At 39.1% G+C, this 12115-nt stretch overlaps 1 protein-coding gene across 1 annotated transcript in view; it reads left to right on the forward strand.

Annotated features, from left to right (window-relative positions):
• LMBRD1 (LMBR1 domain containing 1) overlaps window positions 1-12115 on the forward strand; it is a 104338-nt gene that overhangs the window by 55555 nt on the left and 36668 nt on the right. Inside the window, exons 10-11 of the mRNA XM_035895621.1 lie at window positions 4906-5031; window positions 7540-7692. Of these exons, the coding sequence (XP_035751514.1) occupies window positions 4906-5031; window positions 7540-7692 (279 nt within the window). The remainder of the gene's footprint in view (window positions 1-4905; window positions 5032-7539; window positions 7693-12115) is intronic.

The following is a 12115-nucleotide window of genomic DNA, read 5'->3' on the forward strand; positions in this document are numbered from 1 at the left end:
GCAGTGCCTCTTATCTGACTTAACACTTCTAGGCAAAGGTTGTCTAAAAATAGGTCATGGAAACTGCTATTTCAGTGTTATAAATATGTCAAGACTTAATCACTTGTTTTATCAAAATTCATATATATAAATTAACTTGTCTTTATTTTAAAGGCTATTCTGACCTGTTTTATTCCTAACTCTGAACCAATGATTTGTTTCAGGACTGAGCCCTCTTGGCTTTAGTGTACAGCTTTGGTTTTTCTGTGCTATCTTCAATACATTGTATGCTTGTTGAGTTGCAGATGTCAACAATAATAGCCCATGAATAACAACACTTGCACTAACCCAGGGGATTAAAACTTTGTTCAGTGCAGCCTTGAACTTCTCCATCAGCCTGAAGGGAAGTGCAGCCCTGAAACTGAGCTAATACAGCTTCTGTTCAGACGTGTGACGCAACACATGAGATGACTCATTGCTCTGTCCTTCATTCTGTGTATTGATGTCTTGAAGGACCAATGTGGCTTTTTCTCCCACTGATGATGGGAGGCTTACTTGCATAATCATCTCACTATTAGCATCTTTTGTATTGAAGGACAGAACTTAGATGTCTTTATTGCTAGGGCAAGCTTGATGTTCAAGTTTGTAATTCACATCTGCAAAACCAGCAAAACAATGCATCATTTCAAGACTTGCAGTTTGCTTTGTAGAAACTTAGATTTAGGAGATTTAGAACTCTGAATTTTATTTCTTAAGTATTTCTGTTGAGTAAATACTTGATATCATTAGTTGATGGTAGCTGTTTGAAGAACAGGTGGAAGCCTCTGCTTAATGGTGAAATTTAATTGCTTCTAAGCTTAGGTTTGTAAAATTGTGTAGGCTTATTGTCATAGCAATCTCTCATTATGTGTGTTTCTACATATTGAGTGTCTCTGGCTCTGGCTGGAAATGTTTTGGGTTCCACAGAGGGACCTTGGTTAGATTGTAGTATGCATTCTAGTGATGAAATTGGATAGTTTTTTTACTTTTACCTAAATTCTGGAATTATGCTACTAGCAGCTAGACCTGAGTGAGCTCTTCAGGGTCAGTATGGGCCTAATACTACTCGGTCTTCATAAATGATCTAGGTGATGGGGTTGAATACGTAGTCATAAAGTTTGAGAATGATATTAAACTGGGTGAAGTAGATACAACAGAATGAAGAGCCACCACAGAGATGTCAACAGTTTGGAAGATTGGACCAACAAGAAAGGCATCAGGTTTAGCAAATGTTAAGGCTTTCTCTTAGAGCGGATTAATTTCAAACAATGGTTCATGCTGGGGTCTGAGTGGTTGGGAATGGCTCTGCCAAAAAGTTGTGGAAGTCCTAGTAGACAGCAAGCTGAGCATGAGCCAGCAGTGTGCCCTGCAGCAGAAGGCAAACAGTGTCCTGGGCTTGCATCAGCAAGAACATAGCCATGAGATGAAGGGATGTGATTATTCTACTGTACCTGGCGCTTCCAAAGCAATACCTGGGAATACTGTGTCTGGTTTTGGTCCCCCAGTTTAAGAAACTGGAAAACTATAGAGGCTCCAGTGGAGACTTGTAGAGAGTTGGAGAATGCAACCCATAAAGAAAGGTTGGAGGAATTCTTTCTTCAGCCTACAGAAGAGGAGGACTGGAGGAGACTGCTTTTTAGCTTCTGTAGATAGCAAAGCAGCTTAATGCTCTCAAAGGGTACTCTGAAGGGAGAACTGAGCCACATTTATGGACAAAGCTGTAAAGTCCAGCCTAAGTTAAATTATTTTCCTTACCTAAAATACTTAATCTTGTAGGTAGGCCTTTCTGTGGCTGGATAGCTGTGTTCAAACAAGAACTTCTAGAATGTCTTGGAAAGCATGAAATGTTGTTGTCACCACTAGCCTGTTATAAGAGATGTCTTTTCCCTTTTATAGCTTTTACTGTAAAAAGTTCTAACATAGGGACTGAAACTGCCAGTTATCTTTTGTAGCTAAAAAACCGTGGACTTTTAACTTTATTTGGAACAGTCTGTAAACAGTGCTGTGAATACTTTTTTTAGCTGTATTTTTGGGTGACAAATGAGGCTATGTTAACTGTGAAGTCCTGAAATGCTGAGCAGATAGCTAACAGCATACAGTATTCTCTGAGTCCATGGTAAAACCAATTCTAATACTTTATAGCTACACAAAAAAGTCATGTAGTGCAAGTTGTCAAAGATCTAGCTGAATGTGTTCTTTGCTAATATGTACTTCAAGAAATAGTTGAGGGAAAATACTTCTCCTACCCTTGCTTAAATCCTTTTAAGTGATTTAACAGGTACTGCTGTTTCCTTGGGTTTAAAGCCTGTTGAGACACACATGCTGTCTGCTTGTTGAACTCAACTGACACTGTTCCAATAATTTACTGGTAATTGTCACTGAACATAGGAAACCTCATTCCACAGTAACTGAACAAGGTTGTCAGACTGCTAAACTTGTTTCATGCTTTTGTAGCCTGATACCTAGAAGAATGTTTCTTGAAATCATGGAATATTATTGCTTGCAGAGTGGAACTGAAGTTTGTGGGCTCAGTGTCAGACACTCATATTGAAATGGCTATTAATTTAAATAATTAATGTCTTTGAGCTATAATTTGAGCTACAAGACCCCTTAATTAAAGGGGCTTAGAAATGAGTGTTGGTGGCAGGGTATATGGCATGTTGAAAAATACACCAAAAAATAGATGGTGTCTTGCTTTGAGTACAATGCATGAGACATTAGTGTGTGTAAGTAGGTTCTTAAGCAGGTCAGATAATCTTGTGTACAGAAAGCTCATGTGATCTGACAGCATGTATGGTGACGCTTATAACACAAATATTCATGTTAAATCTATTCTCAGTATGAAATGTAAAGCTGTGCTTGAAGGAGGGAGTGGTGTTCCTGTGAAAATCTAGAAAACTACTTATTTCTGTAGTTAGCAAAAGTTCAGATATCAAGCTTTCTAGCAAAACTGTACATGTTAATTGTGATTGAGAAAGAAAAGAAAAACTCTTCCTGATAAGCTTTGTACCAAGAAAAACTCATTACCAACAGCCGCCCACCCACAGTAAAACATAGGGCCACAAAAATGATCCGAGGGCTGGAGCACCTCTCTTATGAGGACAGGCTGAGAGATCTGGGGTTGTTCAGCCTGGAGAAGAGAAGGCTGTGGGGAGACCTGATTATGGCCTTTCAGTACTTAAAGGCAGCCTATAGGAAAGAAGGGGACAATCTTTTTAGCAGGGCTGGTTGTGACAGGACCAGGGTAATGGTTTTTAAACTAAAACAGGGTAGGTTTAGACTGGATATAAGGAAGAAATTCTTTACCATGAGGGTGGTGAAACACTGGAACAGGTTGCCCAGAGAGGTAGTGGAGGCCCCATCCCTGGAAACATTCAAGGCCAGGTTGGATGGGGCTCTGAGCAACCTGATCTAGTTAGCGGTGTCCCTGCTGACTGCAGGGGGGTTGGACTAGATGACCTCTAAAGGTCCCTTTCAACCCAAAACATCTTATGATTCTATGAAAAAAGCCTATGCCTAATGTTTCTGAACTGCTAGGAGAAACTTCTAGCCTTGGCCTAGATCTATAAGACTCATAGGGTAGCAAGGAAGAAATAGTGATATTTTCTTTCCTGCACCTCAAATATCTGTTTCTTCCTAGGTTATTGGAAAGCTTACAGACTTTGCATTGGAAAAAACTGGGCATAGTGTAGAAGCTGGCAAACACTTTGAATGGTATAGGATTTGTAACTAGGAGTAAATTTATGAATGTGAATGGACATCTAAGCAGTCCTGGCATGTAACTGAGTGTCCTGGTTTCAGCTGGGACAGAGTTAATTTTCTTCCTAGTAGCTGGCTTAGTGCTGTGTTTTGGATTTAGGGTGAGAAGAATAACACTGTTTTAGTTGTTGTTGAGCAGTGCTTACACCAGTCAAGTACTTTTCAGCCTTCTGTGCTCTGCCAGGTGCCCAAGAAGCTGGGAGGGGACACAGCCAGGACAGCTGACCCCAACTGGCCAAAGGGCTATTCCAGACCATGTGACATCATGCTCAGTATATAAACTGCAGGGAGTTGGCTGGGGACAGTGGTCGCTGCTTGGGGACAGGCTGGGTGTCAGTTGGCAGGTGGTGAGCAGTTGCATCACTTGGTTTTCCTGAGTTTTGTTTCTCTCTTTTGTTGTTTTTTTTGATACAATTTATTATTATTATTTTATTTTAATTATTAAACTGTTCTTATCTCAACCCATGAATCTTCTTTCTGATTTTCTCCTTCCATCCCACTGGGGTAGGGAGGGTGAGTGAGCGGCTGTGTGGTGCTTGGTTGTCAGAAGGAGCTAAACCACAACACTGAGTTTAGGTGTTCACCTAGCTTCTGCTTTGTCTTTTTAGTGCAGATTTTTTTTTAGTAAATCAGGTACTTTCTATGTAATTTCATTTTAAAAGTAAGTTGAAGACTACTGACTGCAAAGAAATTGTGTATACTTTTGCTTCTAAAACTGTTTAATACAGGAATTTCTAGATATTAAACTTAAATAATGTTTTGGTATGATCTAAAGTGGGAAGGTTGACGTTTTGGGAAGCTAAATGATTTGACAAAAAAACCCCAAGGGCTAGCTTGATAAATCTTCAGTGGGCTATGCTTATATGAAGTCTTAACACAGGCTATTGTCTCAACAGTGATGAGATGCTTAAGTACTATTTGAACAATATGGGGTGCTTGAATCTGCATAGCATGTTTGTTATATTTTGCTCAAAACAAAAGAATTGATTGTCTCAGTGAGAATCTGTAGAAGGAGGGTGGGGAAAAAAATCCCAGCAGTGATACCTTATAGCTACAATATACAGGAGCCTTATCAGATGAAAATGTCTGACAGAAAATTTGAGTATGTATGTTTCCTTTTTATTTTAGGCTTATGGTATGTCAGCTTTGCCTTTAAACTTGATTAAGGGAACTACCAGTGCGGCTTATGAACGTTTAGAGAACACTGAAGATATTGAAGAAGTGGAGCAACATTTATTAAGGATTAAATCAAAGGTATGGTCTTGGTGTTCTCACTTTCTTAATTTTTTTCTTTTGCTCTCTTACTGGTCTTGCTTTAAGAGTTTTTGTTCCGGAAAGAATAGTGGGTCAGAAGTGACTAGCTTGTAGTTATCTGAGTTATTTGGAAACAAATGTGGTCACTTGTGTAGTAGTGATCAGGCTTTCTTTCAGTCCTGCAGCAGTAGTTATTTCTGTCTAGCTAATAAAGGTGCCGATGAGCTAAATTCAAACTTCTCCAGTCTTGCTTGTATATATGGAAGACATACTTTGTAGAAGTTAAGAATATTTACCTCTCTTAGTCTGCTACCAGATATGGCATCCAATTTGTTGATAATTACTCAATGTAGTTATCAACACTGGATACTTGCCACATGGAGCTGTCATGAGTTAGATTCATCAAACTATTAATCATCTTTATGAATAAATAACAGCCCCAGATATTCTTGCTTCCTAGTTAATGTACCTTGCTGTTATAAATCACTTCCTGAGGAAAAGCATACATATGGAAATCTCTGCTCTGAATCCTAAACATCCCTAGGATGTTAACACCACTTGTAAGCCCATGATGGTTTTGCAGCTCGCTGAAATGCTGTGCATAATGTAAGCAGAACACTCAACCTCAGAGCATGAGCTGAAGGAGGATAAGATTTTTCTTTTACGAACAAGATGCTAGGGATATCTCCCACCCTTTTCCCAACCCATTTCAGATAATGGTTTGACCAGTGTTTTCACAGCCCTTAGTGCAGGGAAAGAGCATTAAGTTGCATCACTTTCACCCTGGCAGTCCATCTGTGCTGTTGTGTGCTCTGTGATAGTAGCCCTCAACAGTGTTGAATTGGTTCCAGCAGTCTTCTCTTGATACTTGGCTACCTCTACAGTGTGGGCACCTTCAGTATTCTAGAAATTTGTTGCATAATGAAACCTAAGAAGTAGTCTCCTCAAGTTATAATTGTAAAGTTTTGGGTTTGTGCAGAGTACTACTACAACAAAGGCATCTGTATTACTGAAATCAATATGAGAAAAACTAAACCCTTGAAAAACAGAGCATTACTTATTACAGAATACTATGTTGTATTATGAGAGTTTGCAAGCAACTGGTCATCTTGTTTGATCTAGCTAACAAATAGGATCAAAAACGTAGAAAGTCTTCAAGTTATGTCTATATTTTAATGTGACCATTACTATAAACTGATTTTCCTTGGTTTATGAGTTATGGTCAGGATTCTGCCTCAGTCTGTAATGGAAATCTTGGTTCTTCAGCTACATTTCTGTGAAGAAAGTGAGTGTTACTGAGAGTAATGTACAGTGAAAACTAGAAGTACGGAAGTATGCTACTTAACCTAATGAAAAGCTTGAGTATGTAGTATGGTCTTCTGCTATTAGCACACTTGGTAGCTTTATTTTGTTAGTCTTAAATAATCGAAGGTTGGACTTGCAGCTTGGGAGCTTGGACTATTTTCGAAGTCTTTTTCAAGCCACTGAGGTGATATGTGAGAATATGTGTTCCTGGTAAAAGTACACTGTGATCTCTAGTATGTTACATGTGCCCAGAATATGATCTTAGTCTTGTAACCTTTTTGAGAAATTTATCTAAAAAAGATTTGCTTTAACTTCACTGGATGTGAAGTGTTTCACTATTTATTGGAAGGCTCCTTTAAAATAACAGGAAGAAAATTGAATAGGGAATTTCAAAACTTAAAAACGTAGTAGGAGATGTATTAAAACTATAACAATTTTTTTATCTAAGGATCAGTTTTTTTATACAGTAGCATGAATATTAGAAACAATTTTGGTTCAGCTGCCTAATGCCTATTTTGTTGCTTTTGCTTATTATCATAGAACTGAGATTTAAGGATGTGCCACTCGATTTACAACAAGACTGCAATGGTGCCTGCTCAATATTTAGAAGCTCAGAATTAAAGTATATTCTTAAACATAATCCTCAAATAAACACTTATCTGGTACACTCAACTAATTCTTGGGGTAATGGTGCTTCCTGTTTGGATTTCTGTGAAGTTAATTTTTGGAACAGTAAGTCACTTTGCTCTTACAAGTACAAGAAACATAGCTGAGGATCTGTAGTGGAATGCTGGAAAGAAAATACAGATGCCAAGCTTAATATATTGGTTTAGTCATGGGATTTGATTGGAAGGGATCTCTGAAAGTAATCAGGTTCAACCCTCTGCACAAAGCAAGGACCCCTTTCAGGTTCGATCAGGTTATTCAGATCACATCTGGGCAGTTCAAGCATTTCTAGCCATGCAGACTGTTCACCCTGTTAAGTTTTGAATATCCTCATTGTGAAGAGTGCTTTCTACCACCTAATAGGAATTCCCCTTGTTGCAACTTGTGACTTATGCATTTTGTTCTCTTGTTATGCATAGGAGCAGTGTGAATTATATACTACGAAGTCTTTAGAGTTGTAACTCGTCAAACTAGATGTCAAGTCTATTTTCTTGATTCAATGTCCCCTGATCTTTTGCGCTATTTCTTGGTAACCAGTGCAGAGATGGTCGGCCTCTGTCGTCAAGGGACAGACGGACCGTACAACAACTAGAAGAGAGACTAAGGACACTTCGAAGACGAGAGAGGCATCTGGAGTCTATTGAGAAAAGCTGGTGGACGAAGTTCTGTGAAGCTATCAGACCTCTAAAGGTAAAACTTTTTCTCACTTTTTGAGTCTTAAATTGAAATAACTTCCAGCTTTCTTCTTCCCATATAAATCATAGGTCGTTTCTCAATTACTATCCTGAATATAAACTGCTTATTTTGTTAATTGCTATTATACTATACAATGACAGCCCTATAGCAAGTTGCGTTTGAGCTCTTGGAAAACCTTTTACCTTGCCTCAAATGTGATTAAGATTGAAAAGGAGCCAGTCCTAGCTGTTCTACCATAGTGCCACTGCCATAGAAAAACTGAATAACTTACTTTTTCTCAAGCATGTGAAAATGGGGTGAAGGAAGAACTCTATAGCTGTCAGGTAGCTTAGGTTAATCTAAATTGCATGTAGCCAGCAGAAGTGAGAGGTGCTTTGAGAATATATGCATTTGAAATGAGCATCTTGCCAAGTAATTACTTGATCAGTAGTAAGCTAGCTGCATAGAACTTACACCTTGATACTTAACCAGTGTAAAGGATACTGTTGCCGGGGCAAAGCTTTTGATCTTGGTCTCTTTTTGATCTCAGGACTTTGATTTTAGTAGACACCTGATTTTAAAAACTAGTACTTTTATGGGACAGTATTGCCATTTTTTGCCAACTAGATGTAGGAAGAAATTTTAGCATTACTTTAAACTGAAGGCTTCACTTGAAAGTTAATGCTGAGTACCAATGGAAGTGGGCTGAAATAGCAGTTGAACAAAAGCTTTCAGCATGAAATTCTTAGTGGAGTTATCTTTCTATGATACATTAGAAATCTAGACTTAGCCCTCTCATTTAAAGGACAAATGTGCACTTGAACAGTTTAGATGCTTCCTTTGATTCAAAATAGCTTGTGTAGCTTCTTTAACTTTTCACATTAACCTGAAATTTAAAAAATGCATTGGCCATATCTATTTTCTGTAGGACTTTAACAGTTCACTGTGTTCTCATAGGATACTGTACAATATCATTAGCTACTTACAGATTATCATTTACGGTCAGGATGGTATTCCAGTGTCTCTCTGTTCTTGTGGCTTGAATGCTTTTTATTCTCTTGATAACTCTGACAGTCACTGTGAATTGTTAACTTAAGAATCGCAGACTGAAGGGGAGTTGCAGGTGGATAATTTTTCCTGGCAGATTTACACTTAGAATAGGGTTGTGCTATGAAACATGTTACAAAACTTGTTTACTTTGACTTTCCCTTGAGATGTCCTGTGAATGTGACAATGTCCATCTTAACTCTTGCAGGACTGGTATGTTAATAGTATTTGAGTGGTCTTTGCATGTATGTAATTTGTAAGTTATTCAATTAGTGGCTTCCATGAAAAGAACAAAATCTTTAATATCCATATATAATACTTCTGATCAATGTAGAAGTGCAGAAAATATCTTGGAGCTTTGCTTATTGCTTTACAACACTTCTGTCCTTAGTTCTCTTTATTGTTCAAGAATGGGGCCACTTCTCAGACTTCAAGAGAAATTCCATTTGTTGAGGCAAGTACTAGATATGGAGAATGCTATTTCTGCTTTCTGTTTGGGATGGTCAGGTTTATGGGAGTTGCAGACTCTTACCAGGACTGACAGAACAAAATGTGTTCAGGATTAGCACTTAGTCTTTGAGGTCTTTTACAGTGTGAGTTTAGTGTCTACATTCAGACTTCTATAATCAATTGTCTTTGCATAGTGCCCTTCTATATTCTTGCTTTAATTATTTTGTTACTTCTAGATATATATTATCATGTAATTTGCTGTTAACCAAAGCTAATCCTTTTTTTCTCTGAAGACTAAGCTTTCTTTGACATAAAGTAAATGTTGAGAACAATTGTTTTACTCAAAGCTAAATTAAACTCAAAGATGAAGCTGTTAATTTCTCAATATAGTCAAGAGCAATGCATCGGGAAGATCCCAAGGAAAGAAGTAATGGCCAGCATGGGGTTGTCAAGTAATGTCAAACTAGTCTAATTTCTTTCTACAGAATGTAACCTTTCCTGAAGACAGCAAATCTACTGCTTCTCCTTTCTTTATTATGGTTTCTCACACTTTCATCTGATACTCTTAGCAGCAAGAGAAACGTTGTATACTCTTAGGAATAGGTATAAAAACTGTTAAGGGAAAGAAAAATACTCCAGAGCACATAGTTATGTTTGCTCAATATATGAACAAGACTATAACTTGTGAAACATGGAAGTCTACTCAACAATGGTAAGTTGGGAGTATTACATCAGTTTTTCATGGGGTACTTCAAAACAGTTGTGAACCAATTGAAGTTACCTGAGGTGAGTAATAGAAGAAAATGAGCATTCTCTGTTCACATCAGTCTCTGTCTTCAAAACGGAGCACTTCACGTGGCTTACCTTAATCAGGGACTTAGAGGCATTGACATCAGTTCAAGTATATGGAGGCTACTACAAAGGGAACAGTGTTCTCTTGATAAATAGTGAGTGGTACACTTGAATACTAGCAAGGAAGAGAGAAACTGTTCTCCTATCTAATCTTAAGGATAATGGGAACTTTCTATAGATGTGTCAGTCTCTTAACCTGCTTCTGAAGGCCTTTAGAGAAGGATAGGTACAGTTAATGCTGTCTTGAAGATTTAAGGCTAGCGTGTTCCCCTTTTTTTTTTTTAATGGACTTTTGATTCTACACACACACTTTCCTTCTTTCAGCTCTCTCTAGAGAACCTGTAGGTATTTGCTTGGATAACAGCCATGCTGGCAGAGTGTTAATGCAGACTGTAGGTGCTGTCAGGAGTCAGTTGCCTTAAAGAGGTGGTGTGGCTAAACTGGCAGGATTTCTACCTGCATTCACAGCTGCATCTTCTACATCAGGGAGGCTGGCATCATGACAAGCAAGAGGTGTAAATATTTCATGTCCTAAGCTTATGTAGTGATAACTTAGTATAAGTGCTTTACTTCATCTAACAATCATTTTTAACCCATGTTTGCCAGGTTAACTGAAACTTCCTGGGAAGTAGGTCATGTCATGCAATAGTGTGGTTGGTTGACTTGGCTGCCTGCCAAATACCCACCCAGCAGCACTCTTGTTCCTCATCAATAGTATGGAAGAAGAAATAAGATGGAAAAATGTGTGGTCAAGATAGGGTAATCACCAGATACTGTCATGGGCAAAACAGAGTTGAAGAAAATTGCCAATTAAAATTGATTTGAATAGTGAAAAGCAAAGACCGTTTAAAACACCTTCTTGCCCCCTGCCCAGTCTTTCTCAGGCTCAACTTCATTCCTTTAGTCCTATCCCTGGAGTGGCACAGTGGGGATGGGGAATGGGCAGTTGCAGTCTAGAACACCTCTGCTGCTGCTTACTCCTTGCACTTTGTCCCTGTTCCAGCATGCGTCTACTCTATGGGCTGTAGTTTCTGTCAGAATCATAGAATGTTTTGGCTTGAAAGGGACCTTTAGAGGTGATCTAGTCCAGCCCCCCCAGCAGTGAGCAGGCAAGTCTTTAACCAGATCAGGTTGCTCAGAGCCCCGTCCAGCCTGGTCTTGAATGTTTCCAGGGATGGGGCCTCCACTACCTCTCTGGGCAACCCCTTCCAGTGTTTCACCACCCTCACTGTAAAGAATTTCTTCCTTATATCCAGTCTAAACCTACCCTGTTTTAGTTTAAAACCATTACCCCTTGTCCTGCTGGCCCTACTAAAAAGATTTTCCCTGTCTTTCCTATAGGCGAGCCTGCTTCAGCATGTGGCTGCAGCTTCCTTCAGAAAATATCCACCTGTTTTGGTGTGGGGTCCTCATGGGTTGAGTGTGGTTATCTGCTCCAGAATGGTCCTCTTAGGCTGGGGGGGATATCTGCTCCGTTGCCTGGAACAGCACCGCTTCTTTCTCTGAGCTTGGTGTCTACAAGGCTGTTTCTCATTCTTTCCCCTTGCTCCTCTCTACTGTTTGGTATTTTCCCTATTCTTAGATATGTTTTTCCCAGAGTAGCACCAGCTTGGCTACAGGGCTCAACTTTGGCTAGCAGTGGGTAAGTTGGAGCCAACTGGAAATGGCTGTGTCCAGCACAGGGCAGCCTCTGGCCTCTTGTCAGAGAGGATACCCTTGCAACCCCCTGCTACCAAAACCTTGCTGTGTAAACCCAATACAAATAGAGTTTCCCAGGAGGAATCTGGCTTTGCTTCTTGATCAGCATTGCTGTTCAATAATGTGCTGCCAGTTTTCTTTACTCTGTTAGTGGATACCAGCCCTGAGAGGATGACTGCTCCTTTAAATTTTTGTGTTGCTTTAATGTTGGTTCGAAGTCATGGAATAGCTGTCCTAAGCAGATTCATAGTTTCTCTTTTTTTTTTTTTGTGGGTACATGAGTATCACTGTAGGAAACAACTGGTCAGGTGAGTATTCTTTTAGCTTTTTGGAGGGGCTAATATTAACAATTTTTGGAAGTTAATTTTGAGGCTTTTTAAAGAAGTACTTC

This window comes from Egretta garzetta, unplaced genomic scaffold (assembly GCF_000687185.1).
Source record: "Egretta garzetta isolate BGI_Z169 unplaced genomic scaffold, ASM68718v1 scaffold55, whole genome shotgun sequence".
In the NCBI taxonomy this organism is placed as follows: domain Eukaryota; kingdom Metazoa; phylum Chordata; class Aves; order Pelecaniformes; family Ardeidae; genus Egretta; species Egretta garzetta.